The sequence below is a fragment of the Carex rostrata genome, chromosome 3, assembly GCF_964058835.1.
Source record: "Carex rostrata chromosome 3, lpCarRost1.2, whole genome shotgun sequence".
Classification (NCBI taxonomy): domain Eukaryota; kingdom Viridiplantae; phylum Streptophyta; class Magnoliopsida; order Poales; family Cyperaceae; genus Carex; species Carex rostrata.
In genome coordinates this window covers 2,028,756-2,040,758 of record NC_135920.1, presented here as the reverse complement: position 1 = coordinate 2,040,758, position 12,003 = coordinate 2,028,756, and the positions used below count along the sequence as shown (strand labels likewise).

The window sequence follows — 12,003 nt, the reverse complement described above, 5'->3', positions numbered from 1 at the left end:
TAATATATCCTTAAAAAGGAAATTCCTCCAAAGTTTAGTAGATTGTGCAGAAACAAAGAAAAGTCCAGACAAATATGAACTGCACTAGGAAACTGAGCTCAGCAAACTAACAAAGTAGGACTAAGTTTTTTTTTTTTTTTTTTTTCAGTGTAAGACAAGAGCCCAATAGATTATACTCAGAAATTAATTTTTAAAATTTAGAATAGAACGATTGCCTACTGCTGAACCTATATGTGATTTGCCCCTGAATAAAATGGACAGAGCCATTAATACCTGTGCCAGAGCAGATTGAACGATATGGATCTAAACTCAAAATTTGAGTTATTTGGCCTACTTGTTTGTTACGGGATTGTGCAGGATGGAATTTAACTGGTTCAGGAACCCATACTCATAAATATACAAGGGAATAATTATAGAAACGTATTAAATAAGTGCTCGGTTGTACCGTGAGAATAGTTGTGGAGAATCCTATTTTCTTTCTAAAATACTTGATATCAATAAAGTAATTATTAATTAAATTAAATCAATTAAACAATATTTTTATTAATAAAATGATAATAATGCAGTTAAATAATAATATTAAATAGATGGACGTGGCTACGGTGCTATGGGTAGCTAAGAGGCCTCCGTGCTACGGCTCGGATTTCGAGTTTTCAAAATCCTAACGGTCGATCCGAACCGTTCATCTTGTTCTCCATATTAATATGTGCTTGGAGACCAAATTTTACATTTTTATGAATTTTTTTACTATTTATTAAGCCACTTTGAAAACCCCTGATCCAACGGTGGCTTAACCCAACAGTAAAACCAGAAACTACCGTTGGATCAGGGGTTTTCAAAGTGGCTTAATAAATAGTAAAAAAATTCATAAAAATATAAAATTTGGTCTCCAAGCACATATTAATATGGAGAACAAGATGAACGGTTCGGATCGACCGTTAGGATTTTGAAAACTCGAAATCCAAGCCGTAGCACGGAGGCCTCTTAGCTACCCGTAGCATATTAGCCAAAACCTTAAATAGATGAAACATTTCTAATAAAATTATTACTAAAATAGGTACAAATAAAATGAGAAAATATTTATAAATAAATAAATAAAATAAGAAGACAACAATTAAAAACATTTACAAAAAAATAACATTTACAAAAATTAACATTTATAAACAAACAAACATTTAAAATATCTAATTACAAAAAATATTTATTAATTATTATTTTATGAAATATAAATATTTATTCTTATAATGAAAAAAAATTGTATTTAATGAGATGAATATAATGATAATCTTACTAAACGGCAGTTTAAATATTTTAGCCGCAGGGAGGGAGACCGGAGACGCACCAATCAAGTGGCCCAACAGCCGCTAATGCAGCGGGCACTTATTGAACGAGTGCGTATCCTCTGAGATATCTCAACTTTTGCGTGACCGACGTGTCCGGTGCCTATTCGGGGGTGATGTAGGGGTCCTTATTATTTGTGCTTTGAGATTCGTGCAGACGTATTTAAACGATTGGGATTTTCCACAAAGTCACGCAAAGTTTGAGATATCTCAGAGGATACGAATTCCTTATTGAACGGCCGAGCCAACTTTTCCCTATGTTTGATTTTCTGTGACAGTAACTGTGCCATTGAATAGAGCAGCTATTTGTTTAATATCTGATATTCAGGAGGCTCTATGAATATAGACACGTAAGTTTCTTGAATGTAGTTTTAAAATTTTCACTGAAGTTTTTGCTAATAGATTGTAAAGCTATATTAAATAGGATATAAGAAAATAATCAAAACACATTTTTAAAAGAAAGGTATATCTTAGATGGGGGGTGTTACAGTCAAAGAAAAGCTACAACATTTCCTTCAAAAAGAAATAATTTAAAATTTTTATTTTAGAACTTACAGTACATTGAGACAACACACACCAAGAGCAAAAGAAAGAAAAAAACAATAAACCACAAAGATAACATTTTCATCAGCAGCTGGGATCCGAGTTAATTGGATTGAATCCAAACTGCTTGTCAGCTGCATACTTGAACTGAACCCAGTCACCTCTGTTCAAGGTTCTTCCTTGTATCAGGATGCACATATTCCCGGCACGCCGTAGAATGCTCGGCTTGATCTCCTCGACACTCGTAAACCCGGTGCAGTCGAACTGGATACCAGACTGAGCGCACACACAGTTGTTCCTTATCACCACTTGGTATTGGGGTTTGCCTTGAATCAAGCTTCCCGTCCGTGATTCAGTGACCAGGATATCTCTATAGCTGCATTGCGACTGTGCGTACCCTGTCACATGCCACAAATTATTGTGATTTGTTTTATACAAAATAAAATGCTATCACACACGTGGCATGTTCAATCAAGTATTTTTTATCTTTTACTGATTTCTGTATTGACAAGCTAAAATGCCTAATCCAAATTAATTGAGAGAAGGGAAAATTGATCAGTATTATTCACAAATCTTTTGTCGGAGATAGAGAGAGAGGAGAGGGAGAGAGAAGGGTAGAGATTTTAACAGAGCAGTTTTGGCTTCATGCAGCAGACGAACCCTATGCAGTGCTGTTTTGATTCAACAGTATGTGCGCTGCATGAAGCCAGAACTGCTCTGTTAAAATATTTACCCAGAGAGGAAGGGGGAGAGAGAGAGAGAGAGAGACCTTTGACGAGGAAGTAGAAGAGGGCCATGGCTTGAACGAGCTTTACAGGAGATACCATTATTGATTATTGTTTTTATTTGGGCTGCTCGGGCTAGGCCTTTCCAAAAATATAAATATCTCAAATATTTTTGTCATTTATATATAGATGTTTCCGATGCTCAAAACTATGTTCGGTTGGAGGATGGTGGATAGAATCAAATTGGAGATGAACAAAGCTTGGGAAGTTATTTTGTTGTCGGTAACTTTTAGCTGGAGGTTAAGGTTATTAGGTGATTAGGTCGACAGAGAAAACTTATTAACATCTTTTAGTTTACTCCCAATTTTTTTTGTACACCCTGTTTGATGGAGAGTAGAGGAAGGAAAGGGAAGTAAATAATAGAAGGGAAGATTAATACATTTAATTTTTTCTTGTTCGGGTGATTAATGAAAGAAAATAAATTCAACTTTATTTTCGTCTTTTTTTTGTTTGGTTGATTAAAATTTAGAAGGTTAATGAGAAATTCGATAACTGTTGTGGGATTGTGACAAAAAACTTGTATAATAATTATATAGGTAAAATATAGAGTGCATCTGTGTTATTTTTTCTAAAAATATTTGTAACAAATTTTGTTCCATCCGTTACAATTTAAATTGGGAGGGAAACCAATTTTATTGATCATAATGATACACGGTTAAACTTTTTACCTTATGTACCATTCACCTCCAATATAATTCTGTCAACCAATACGATTCAACGAAAAAATTTATTCTCTTTCCATTCCCTCCCTTCCTCTACTCACCATCCAAATAAGGTGTAGTGAAGTCTAACTTGGTTATTCCAACTTAGGCCGGTCTAAATTATTCATGTTTGGTTGATATCTAAAATTATACCTTGACTTATATTATTCCTTGTTTGATAAGAATTTGATGACTTAAGGCATGATTTGATATTACAAATTATCTGTCCTACAAAATTTGTAATGATAATAATAAAACTAGTCTTCGTATTTTTTTTCTTTTCATTTTTATTGAAAGAATTTGTACAGGAAAATGAGTTATATATAAATTAATTTTATATCTTAGAGAAGCACATTGTATTTAATGAATCTTATTTAATTAAAGTTATATGTGTACTAATTTATTTGTCAAAATTATGTTAGGTTGATGAACAATTTTTTTATTATTTTGTATTACAATTTAAAAAATATTTTATTTAATTATTTAAAAAAAAATGTTGATTCTATAATTGATAAAGTTATAAGTTTCCTTATACGTAAATAACAAAAAAAATTAATTGCTTATTTTATATTTCTTAAAAAGTGACTAAAAATAATGAAAAATTAAACCTCATACTCAATTAAAATTAAACCACCTAGAGAGGTGGTTTAGTTTAGGCCAATTTTGTCTGGCCTAAAGATTAACTTATTCCGTCTCAGTCCTGTTCAATTAAACTACATTTAGTAGAATAAGTGAGGCCTAAAGCCCTTCTTTCACTGTTTAGTCCACAACCAAACATAACCAGAGTCTCTAAATTGGATATCCCGTGTCAATTTGAGAACTCAATCGTGGTACCCAAAAGTTAACATTTTGTTTTGTCGAGAAGTTAACGGGCAAATCATTCATTAAATGAGGAATCAATAAGCGAATTCACGTTTAGATCTTATCTTATTGCTGAAATTTATCACCGGAATATGCTTTATTTTGACCAAGTATCTTTAACCGGGAAATGATAAATTAATAATGATATACTGATGTTATTCGAACTTTAATTCACTCCGTTCTGTAATCTATTGATGCCAAAAAATTTCATCGTATCCTAAAAAATAATAATAATAATATTCCTACTCTGTCCTCAATTTCCTATCCGAAATTTTTCATCGCATCTTCAATTCCAACTAGTCTGGGCGAGATAAATCATCCCGTCCAGACTAGTGCTCTGCTAATCTCACTGAGCAGCAAAAAAAAAAATCTTGGACAGAATAGATTATCTCGTCTAGAACCGTAGCATTTTTGTTTTTTAAAATAAAAATGCTACAGTGCTGGACTGGATAATCTATCCCGTCCAAGATATATATATATATGTATTTTTAAGTTAAATTGCTAATTAGAGTCAAGATTAACGGGACGGGATAAATCATCTCCTTTTTTCTATATTTCGATTTTCTATCAAAACAATCCCCTTTCGCGATATTTTTTATTTTTATTTTTTATTAATAAAAAAATTGGCAGGTCATACATGTAATTTTAATTAGACCCGTTCCAGGTGCTGTTCTGGACCACCAGTCAGTTGTTCGAGGCAAACAGCCAACAAAGTCTGTATAAATAATATTTGTAATGGAGCAACTGTCCTTGTTAATATTAACAAGCATCTTCATCTCAACAATTAAAATAAATTTTTAAATAATTATCAACTATTTTAAAAAATCAAAGTCTCTAATATTTCTAAATCTTCACATTTTTTAAATTAATTCTAGAGTTTTTAAATAAACCATGGGACAATTAAAATAATTCGAGCGAATTGTTTGGCCAGCATAGTGATTAGAAACAGTTTTTAATAAGAAATTTTGCCGAATAATTTCTAAATAAAAAACTATAATACATCTATAAAATTATAATAGAAATCTCAAAAGTTTTTGAGAAGGAAATTAATAACAACAAAAAGGAAACTTTTGAAGCTGATAATTACACAATACAGTAATTAAAATATATTTTGAATATATTGGTTAAAGTTTATACATGACACCGCTCTTTTTTCTTTTTCTTTAAACTCGACATTTTCATTACATTAATATCAAAATTTCTCAAAGATCACTTCATCTGTAATCGAATAAATTCAATACAAACTAGAAGCAAAACAGTGAGCAAATTGTTTTTCTGCCTGAGCCATTCTATTTGCTCTCTTTTATAACGAAAATTGTTTTGTTTCTAGTTTATTTTAATTTTTTCGATTACAAATTAAATGATATTTGAAAACAAAACGATATTAAAATAATAAACTACTGATTTCAAGAGTAGAAGAAAAAATCACAATAGCAAAATAATTTTTTGATGAATATTCTAAATACATATTAATTATTATATGACGATGTATAATTAAGTTATTAAGTCATTAAGTGAGGTCTATCTTATGGAAAGTACAATTTAAATATCTAATTTGGAATAATTTAATGAAATATAATCTCCACCAAGAAATCCTTCTCAGATTTTAACTTGGAAGGAATAAAATCTACACATTAATTTTTATTAAGAGAATGTGTTATTTGAAAAACAATTAACTAAATTTTTTGGTTCTCATATGTTCCTTTTAGTAAACAAAGCTAAATTAAAAGGAACGCATGAGAACCAAAACTTTTAGTTTACATTGGTGGAAAGAGAATTGCAATATTTTTGTTGTTGGTCTACGCAACTAACCTTTAAAAAAAAAAATTGCGATTTTTGAATTTAGATAGGGAATCAGATCTCCTGCGTGGGCCCGGTTACTGTTAAAGGGTTTAGGGTTAAAGTGATTTTGGGTTTAGGGTTATATGGGACCCACTCTGCAGTGACTCTGGAGGCAGGAATTTCCTGCCTCCAGGAGGGCAGACGATTTGGTTCCGATAGATAGTGAGAAGGTCTAAACTTTGAACACATAAATTATAGAAAACAGCAACCATTAATTAGTCATCTCATTAATTATATTATTCCAACACATAAACAAAACAAAAACAAATGCAAACCAAAATCTAAAACAAAGGCTTTTAACTAGATCCTGAACCATTCCATGATTTGGTTAAGAGCAAGAAACTTGTGAGCTGATCGGCTTGAACGGGAACAAGGTACCCGATGCATACTTGAACGTTACACCATCGTATGGCAACGGTAACTTGTCGTTGACAAATCCGTCCTTATCGAGAATACTCGGGTCCACCGGCTCTGCTGTTTGGAAACCATTGATGTTGAATTGAACATTGCTCTGTTGACAAGGACACACATTTTTTATCGTGACCTCGTATTCGGGCTTTCCACTGAACAAATTCCCGGTCGGCTTCTGCGTTACTGATATATTTGACAGTGTGCATTGTGCATGACCTGTGAAAGAAATGCAATGTAGATCAAATTACCATACCAAATTGTTCATAATCACGCACAATGAAGCAGTAGAGAAAGGCAAAGGCAAATCTAAAGAGAGATAAATTAAACCTGGATAAATGAAACAAGCGAAGAGAGCCAAAATAGCTAGGAACTTGAAAATATTTGCCATGTCTTAATTCTTCGTTCTTTCTCTGTTTAAGTTGAGTACTGTTGAGATGGGTTTAAAAATAATCTATGCGCTAATTTATACACTTAAAGAGAGAGCTTAATTCGGCATGTCTGCTGCAGCAAATCTCCAGATTATCTCCATTTTCATTCTGTCTATTTATTTTGCTGAATTTCCGCCTTTTTTCTAGGAAACAAAATCTTGCCAAAACTGATTCAAAATTATTTCCTTTCATCTAAGAACAGATTTAGTGCTATAAAATTTTGGATCTTATCATCTATTAAACAAACATGACAAATTTGTCAATGGTGTCAATGTATTTTCTTCCCAAATCATTTTCTTATCCGCTCCTGGTTCAAATTTCTGAGTTCGCTCCGTAAATATGAGACATTTATTTAATTTTCAGTTTTTAATATTTAATTGCAAAAAAAAAAAATTAAAAAAAAAACTAGTTTAGTCTATACCAGAAATTACTTTCTTTTGGTTGTAATTCAAGTAAATTTCAAACTACCATGAGCCCTTTGGACATAATTAATTAGATAAAATATCACGATTTAAAAAAGAATAATCAAAATTATATAATACCTGAAACACATTTATTTTGGTCTCATACATTGCAAGAAGATATATATATATATAGGTCATGTTCGGTATCAAATAAATTAGTTATCCTGAATAGCTATGACAATATATTGCTATTGACTGTTGACCAAGATTTTTTTTTGTATTAGATTCTTTTAGTAGAAAATATTTGTTGGATTTCACTTGCAGATGTAATACAAATCAGGTTGACGGCTGCAAGAAAAAAAATAAGAAGCAGCAGAAAAGAATGCCCATTTTATTTCTAGTTTAGAAGTAGTTTGATTTGCAAATTATATCCGAATTATTTGCGAATAATTCATTTTTTTGGTGATTACAAATTGAACGCCGAATTATTCGGTTAACCGAACTTTAACTAAATTATACCCGAATAATTCGCGAATTTTTTCAAATTTTTGTCATAACATTTTTTTTTTGCTCTCTCGTAGGTTTGAGATCTCTAGTATGGATAATTCCAAATCACTTCCGAATTATACCCGAATTATTTTCGAATCACAAATTTTAAACCTCACCTTATCGAACCCGAATAATTTATTTGTCACTCTAGTGAGAACATCGATTGATCCTTTTGAGAAGGTGGCATCAGCACAACTTTTTAGTGCCTGACTTTTCAAGTTATTTTTTTTTCCTTTCAATTTTTTTTAAGTTTTAAAAAAGATTTGCTTGTATACGACAAGGCTGCCCTTTTATATAATATATTGGACGGATTTGGCTATGGTGCTATGGGTTGCATAGTGGGCTACGATGTTACAGCTCAATATTTGAGTTTTTAAAATCTTAATGATTGATCTGAACCGTTCATCTTGTTCTCCATATTAATATGTGTTTGGAGATCAAATTTTATATTTTTTTGGAATTTTTTTTTTATTTTTTAAGATTCATTGAAAATCGTTGTTTTTCAGAAAAATCTGGACCATAAAAAACATAGATATTCAATAAATCTAAAAAAATAATAAATTTTTTAAAAAAAAATGTAAAATTTAATCTCCAAACACATATTAATATTAATACGGAGAACAAGATGAACGGTTCGGTCCATATTGGGCTTTTTAAGTAAGGGTCGTTTAGCAATTTAGCAGGCCTACAGTAGAAAGCCCATGATATACCTGAAAATATATCCTCTCCAATACCTGATAAGGGAATCTTTTACAATTACTAGATCTGAACCGTACTTTTTAACTTGGCACGAATCTCAAAGCCCAAAAATGGGGCCCCCTACAGTGACCCGAATCCCAAGCCGGTTGAGATTTAATCTCAAACCGTAAAGTAAGTCATCCTCTGCAATAATTGTGCAATACCTCTCTACGGGTTCCATGATACCTCACCAAATATTCGCTAGCGCCGATCGATCGGGTACTGATCCCCTAAAGTAACTCAAAATTTGAGTTTGTATTCGACCCGTCCGATCAGAATCCGGACCAATCCGGCTCGACGTAATTCACTGGTCTCCTTAAAAATTCGTGTAGATTTTGATCGGACAGTCTGTATTCAATCTCTTACTTGAGTTAGAGGGATCCGAATTCCGATCGATATCCGGTCCGGTCGGTTAGACACGGCGGTCTGAAAGAGCAAGAGAGAAAGGCGGAGTCAGGTGCCACAGCGCAGGAACTTGTAATCTCGTTGCCTCCGCCTCAAAGAATTTCCGGTCTCCTCTTGAAGGAATGTTCTCGACTGGCTCCTGTTCTCTGCTCACACCCTCTTCTTATAAGATCAAAAGCAACTATTCACCAAGTTCGCTTTCCTCTTCTCGCGCTATCTGTCCCGAGACTGTTCCTTTTGATGATTCTAGAAGAATCATCCATGTAACTGATGCTTCTAAAAGAAGGTCTGTGTTTGCTTGGTGTGTTGTTTTTTTTTTGTTACTAGATTTGGTGAACAGGAATCTGCTGTTACTATATTTGCCAGTAGAGCTTTGGTGTTAGTTTATCTGCTTTTAGAGATATCAATTTGTTCATTTATTTAGAGAAAAGTTCTCCAAAATAAGGTCCATTTAAGATCATAACAGATAATGCCTGTGTTATACTATAATATAATTGGTAATGACAATCCTTTTATCTTAATTTTAAAGATATCACGTATCTCTGTTGGGCATTGCAGGTGTGAATGCCTCAATATGTACAAAGAGCTCATACCATACAAACAAGCCTGGGAATGGCAAAAATCACTGGTGCAAAGAAGATATTCTTTAATAGAAAAAGAGGAAGATACTTCAGACATTGTTATAGTTCTTCAGCACCAATCTGTGTACACACTGGGTACAGGAAGCTTGGAGGAGCATATGAATTTTGATATGGATAGTGCTCCTTTTGAGGTGTACCGTACTGAGCGTGGCGGTGAGGTCACATATCATGGCCCAGGACAGGTAACTTTGTTTGAAGAAATGCCTTCATATTGGTTAGAATGTTATACATAGATGTAGATTTATATTATTCGATTGTTTGTTATGGTTCAGATTGTTACCGTGGATTTCGACTGTCATAATAGTTAGAAGGTTGGAATTGTATGAAATTGTGCATTGCTACTAAGATAGTATTATTTTGTTATATTTTAGGTGCTCTTTTGGTCTTTCATCGCATTGTTTTGTGTAAATGGTAGGCTGGATAGGGCTTGGATAGAAGCCTGATTGTGGAAAAGTGGCCAGCTGCATGCTTTCAAGGTGGCATAATGTCTGTAATAAACTTGAAAAATGGAGATCCCATGAATTTGATTGGGGATGAAATGATGTTCAGTTCACTTGCTGATTGTTTTTCTTTAATTAGAGGAATTGTCAAATTTTACTAATCAGAATTTAGGACCAAAATTCATTTCATATTGTCTTATTATCTAGTCATTTGTACCAATTCTATTTTCTATAATCATTTTTTGCAGATTGTTGTTTATCCAATACTAAGTCTAAGGCACCACCAGATGGATTTGCATTGGTACTTGAGGAGCCTTGAAGAAGTTATTATCCGTACTCTTTCCTCTTCATTTTCAATCAAAGCATCAAGGATTGAAGGCTTGACTGGCGTTTGGATTGGTAAGTCAATGCCCTGATTGTGTGTTTCTGTGCGTGATGCTTGTGCTCACACTCGCATTAAATTTTGAAAGGGTAATGACCTGATATTCAAAACTGAATTTATCGCATTAAATTCAGTGTTTTTTTTGCTTTCTTGTAAGACCCTCCCTCCCTGTCTGTGTGTCATGTTGGGTCAGTTTCATCATGTTGGGTTACGGGTTGCTGGGTTTGGGGCTTTTTGGAGGGCTGAGATAGAAACTTAGGTGCAGGAGTTAGGTCTCAGACAAGGAGTTTTGAGCTGTGAGCCAAAATAATCTTGGACCTAAGGATTAGAAATTAGAAGTTTAGAACTGCTAATATTTTTTATCCATAAATATTAGACTAGGGCCAAGAACATAGCTACAATTCCTATCTCCTGACATAATTCAGTTGTGTTGCAGCAAAGCTCAGACACCTTGAGTAAGGTTCATTCTGGTTCCAGTCAGGTCAGGATTTCAGTTGGCCGGCTATATTGTTGATCTGGGTTGGGATTGGCTTTCCAATAAAAAAAAAACACAATTCAGTGAATTATTGTTCAGGTTTAGTCATTTTGGCTGGTAGTCCAGGTCATTGATTTTGCCAATTAGTACTACCCAGCATGTGCCAGTGCCAGTACTAACTGATGGAGTTAATGATCTTCGTCCAATTGACCTATATAATTACCAGTTCAGTAAAATTAGTCTCCACAGGACATGCTTATGAAAGAAGAGAAAATGATGAATAGTTAAGCTGATAATATTCTGTGGGCTGTCGTATTGTTTTTGTGTGAAAAAGGCATTCTTGGTAATGATGTGCTTCTCCCCACAGGTTACTGATATGTTTAATTTCTCGGTGAAAGTTTCTTGCAGTCCTTTCAACAATTATAATCATTAGTGGTGACCTCCTATGTGGTTAATTCTAATGGTATGACATTACGTATTTCCTATGAGATTGGAACGTTATGTTCTTTCTAATGTGTTATCTCTTTTCAGGAAATGAGAAGATTGCTGCCATTGGAATTCGTGCCTCTAGATGGGTTACTTACCATGGTTTAGCTGTGAACGTTACTGCCGATTTAAACCCATTTAAGCACATTGTACCGTGTGGCATAAAAGACAAAGAAGTCACCAGCCTCAAGCAGTTATTATATGGTCCAGAAACTGATACTAGTGAAGTAATAGATTCTACACTGATTGATATGGTCTATGAATCTTTAATCAGAGAATTTTCTGAAGTTTTTCAAGTTTCTCTTGATTTCAAGTCTGTCACTGATTTGAATTTGTAGCTCAATTTTCACACTGTATGATCTACGGCATTCCTTTAGCTTGGGAAAGCAAAAGGGATTGAGATGAACTTTGATTGTTGTAAATAGAGGAGTATCTCATGCTAGAGAACATTTTTTGTGGAAGAAGCATCTTGCAATGGTTTTCCTCCAAAAATGTTCTTTAATGTTGTAACTCGTAACTCTTCTCTTGGTTTATACATCAGTGAAATATCGTTAAACAAAGCTTTGTTTTCA

At 33.4% G+C, this 12,003-nt stretch overlaps 3 protein-coding genes across 3 annotated transcripts; 1 reads left to right on the top strand and 2 right to left on the bottom strand.

The window, feature by feature from the left end:
- Positions 1-1,967: 1,967 nt before the first annotated feature.
- On the bottom strand, positions 1,968-2,710 carry LOC144551704 (TPD1 protein homolog 1A-like). The gene is made up of 2 exons (XM_078299776.1): positions 2,653-2,710; positions 1,968-2,281 (listed from the first exon to the last, which is right to left on the bottom strand). The coding sequence occupies exons 1-2, from the start codon at positions 2,708-2,710 to the stop codon at positions 1,968-1,970; spliced, it is 372 nt and encodes a 123-aa protein (XP_078155902.1).
- A 3,690-nt stretch (positions 2,711-6,400) lies between these two features.
- On the bottom strand, positions 6,401-6,871 carry LOC144551685 (TPD1 protein homolog 1B-like). Its single transcript, XM_078299753.1, has 2 exons — positions 6,811-6,871; positions 6,401-6,699 (listed from the first exon to the last, which is right to left on the bottom strand). The coding sequence occupies exons 1-2, from the start codon at positions 6,869-6,871 to the stop codon at positions 6,401-6,403; spliced, it is 360 nt and encodes a 119-aa protein (XP_078155879.1).
- Positions 6,872-9,022: 2,151 nt separating this feature from the next.
- On the top strand, positions 9,023-11,892 carry LOC144552184 (octanoyltransferase LIP2p, chloroplastic-like). Its single transcript, XM_078300316.1, has 4 exons — positions 9,023-9,293; positions 9,566-9,830; positions 10,337-10,487; positions 11,477-11,892. The coding sequence occupies exons 1-4, from the start codon at positions 9,130-9,132 to the stop codon at positions 11,767-11,769; spliced, it is 873 nt and encodes a 290-aa protein (XP_078156442.1). The 5' UTR covers positions 9,023-9,129; the 3' UTR covers positions 11,770-11,892.
- The last annotated feature ends 111 nt before the right edge of the window (positions 11,893-12,003 follow it).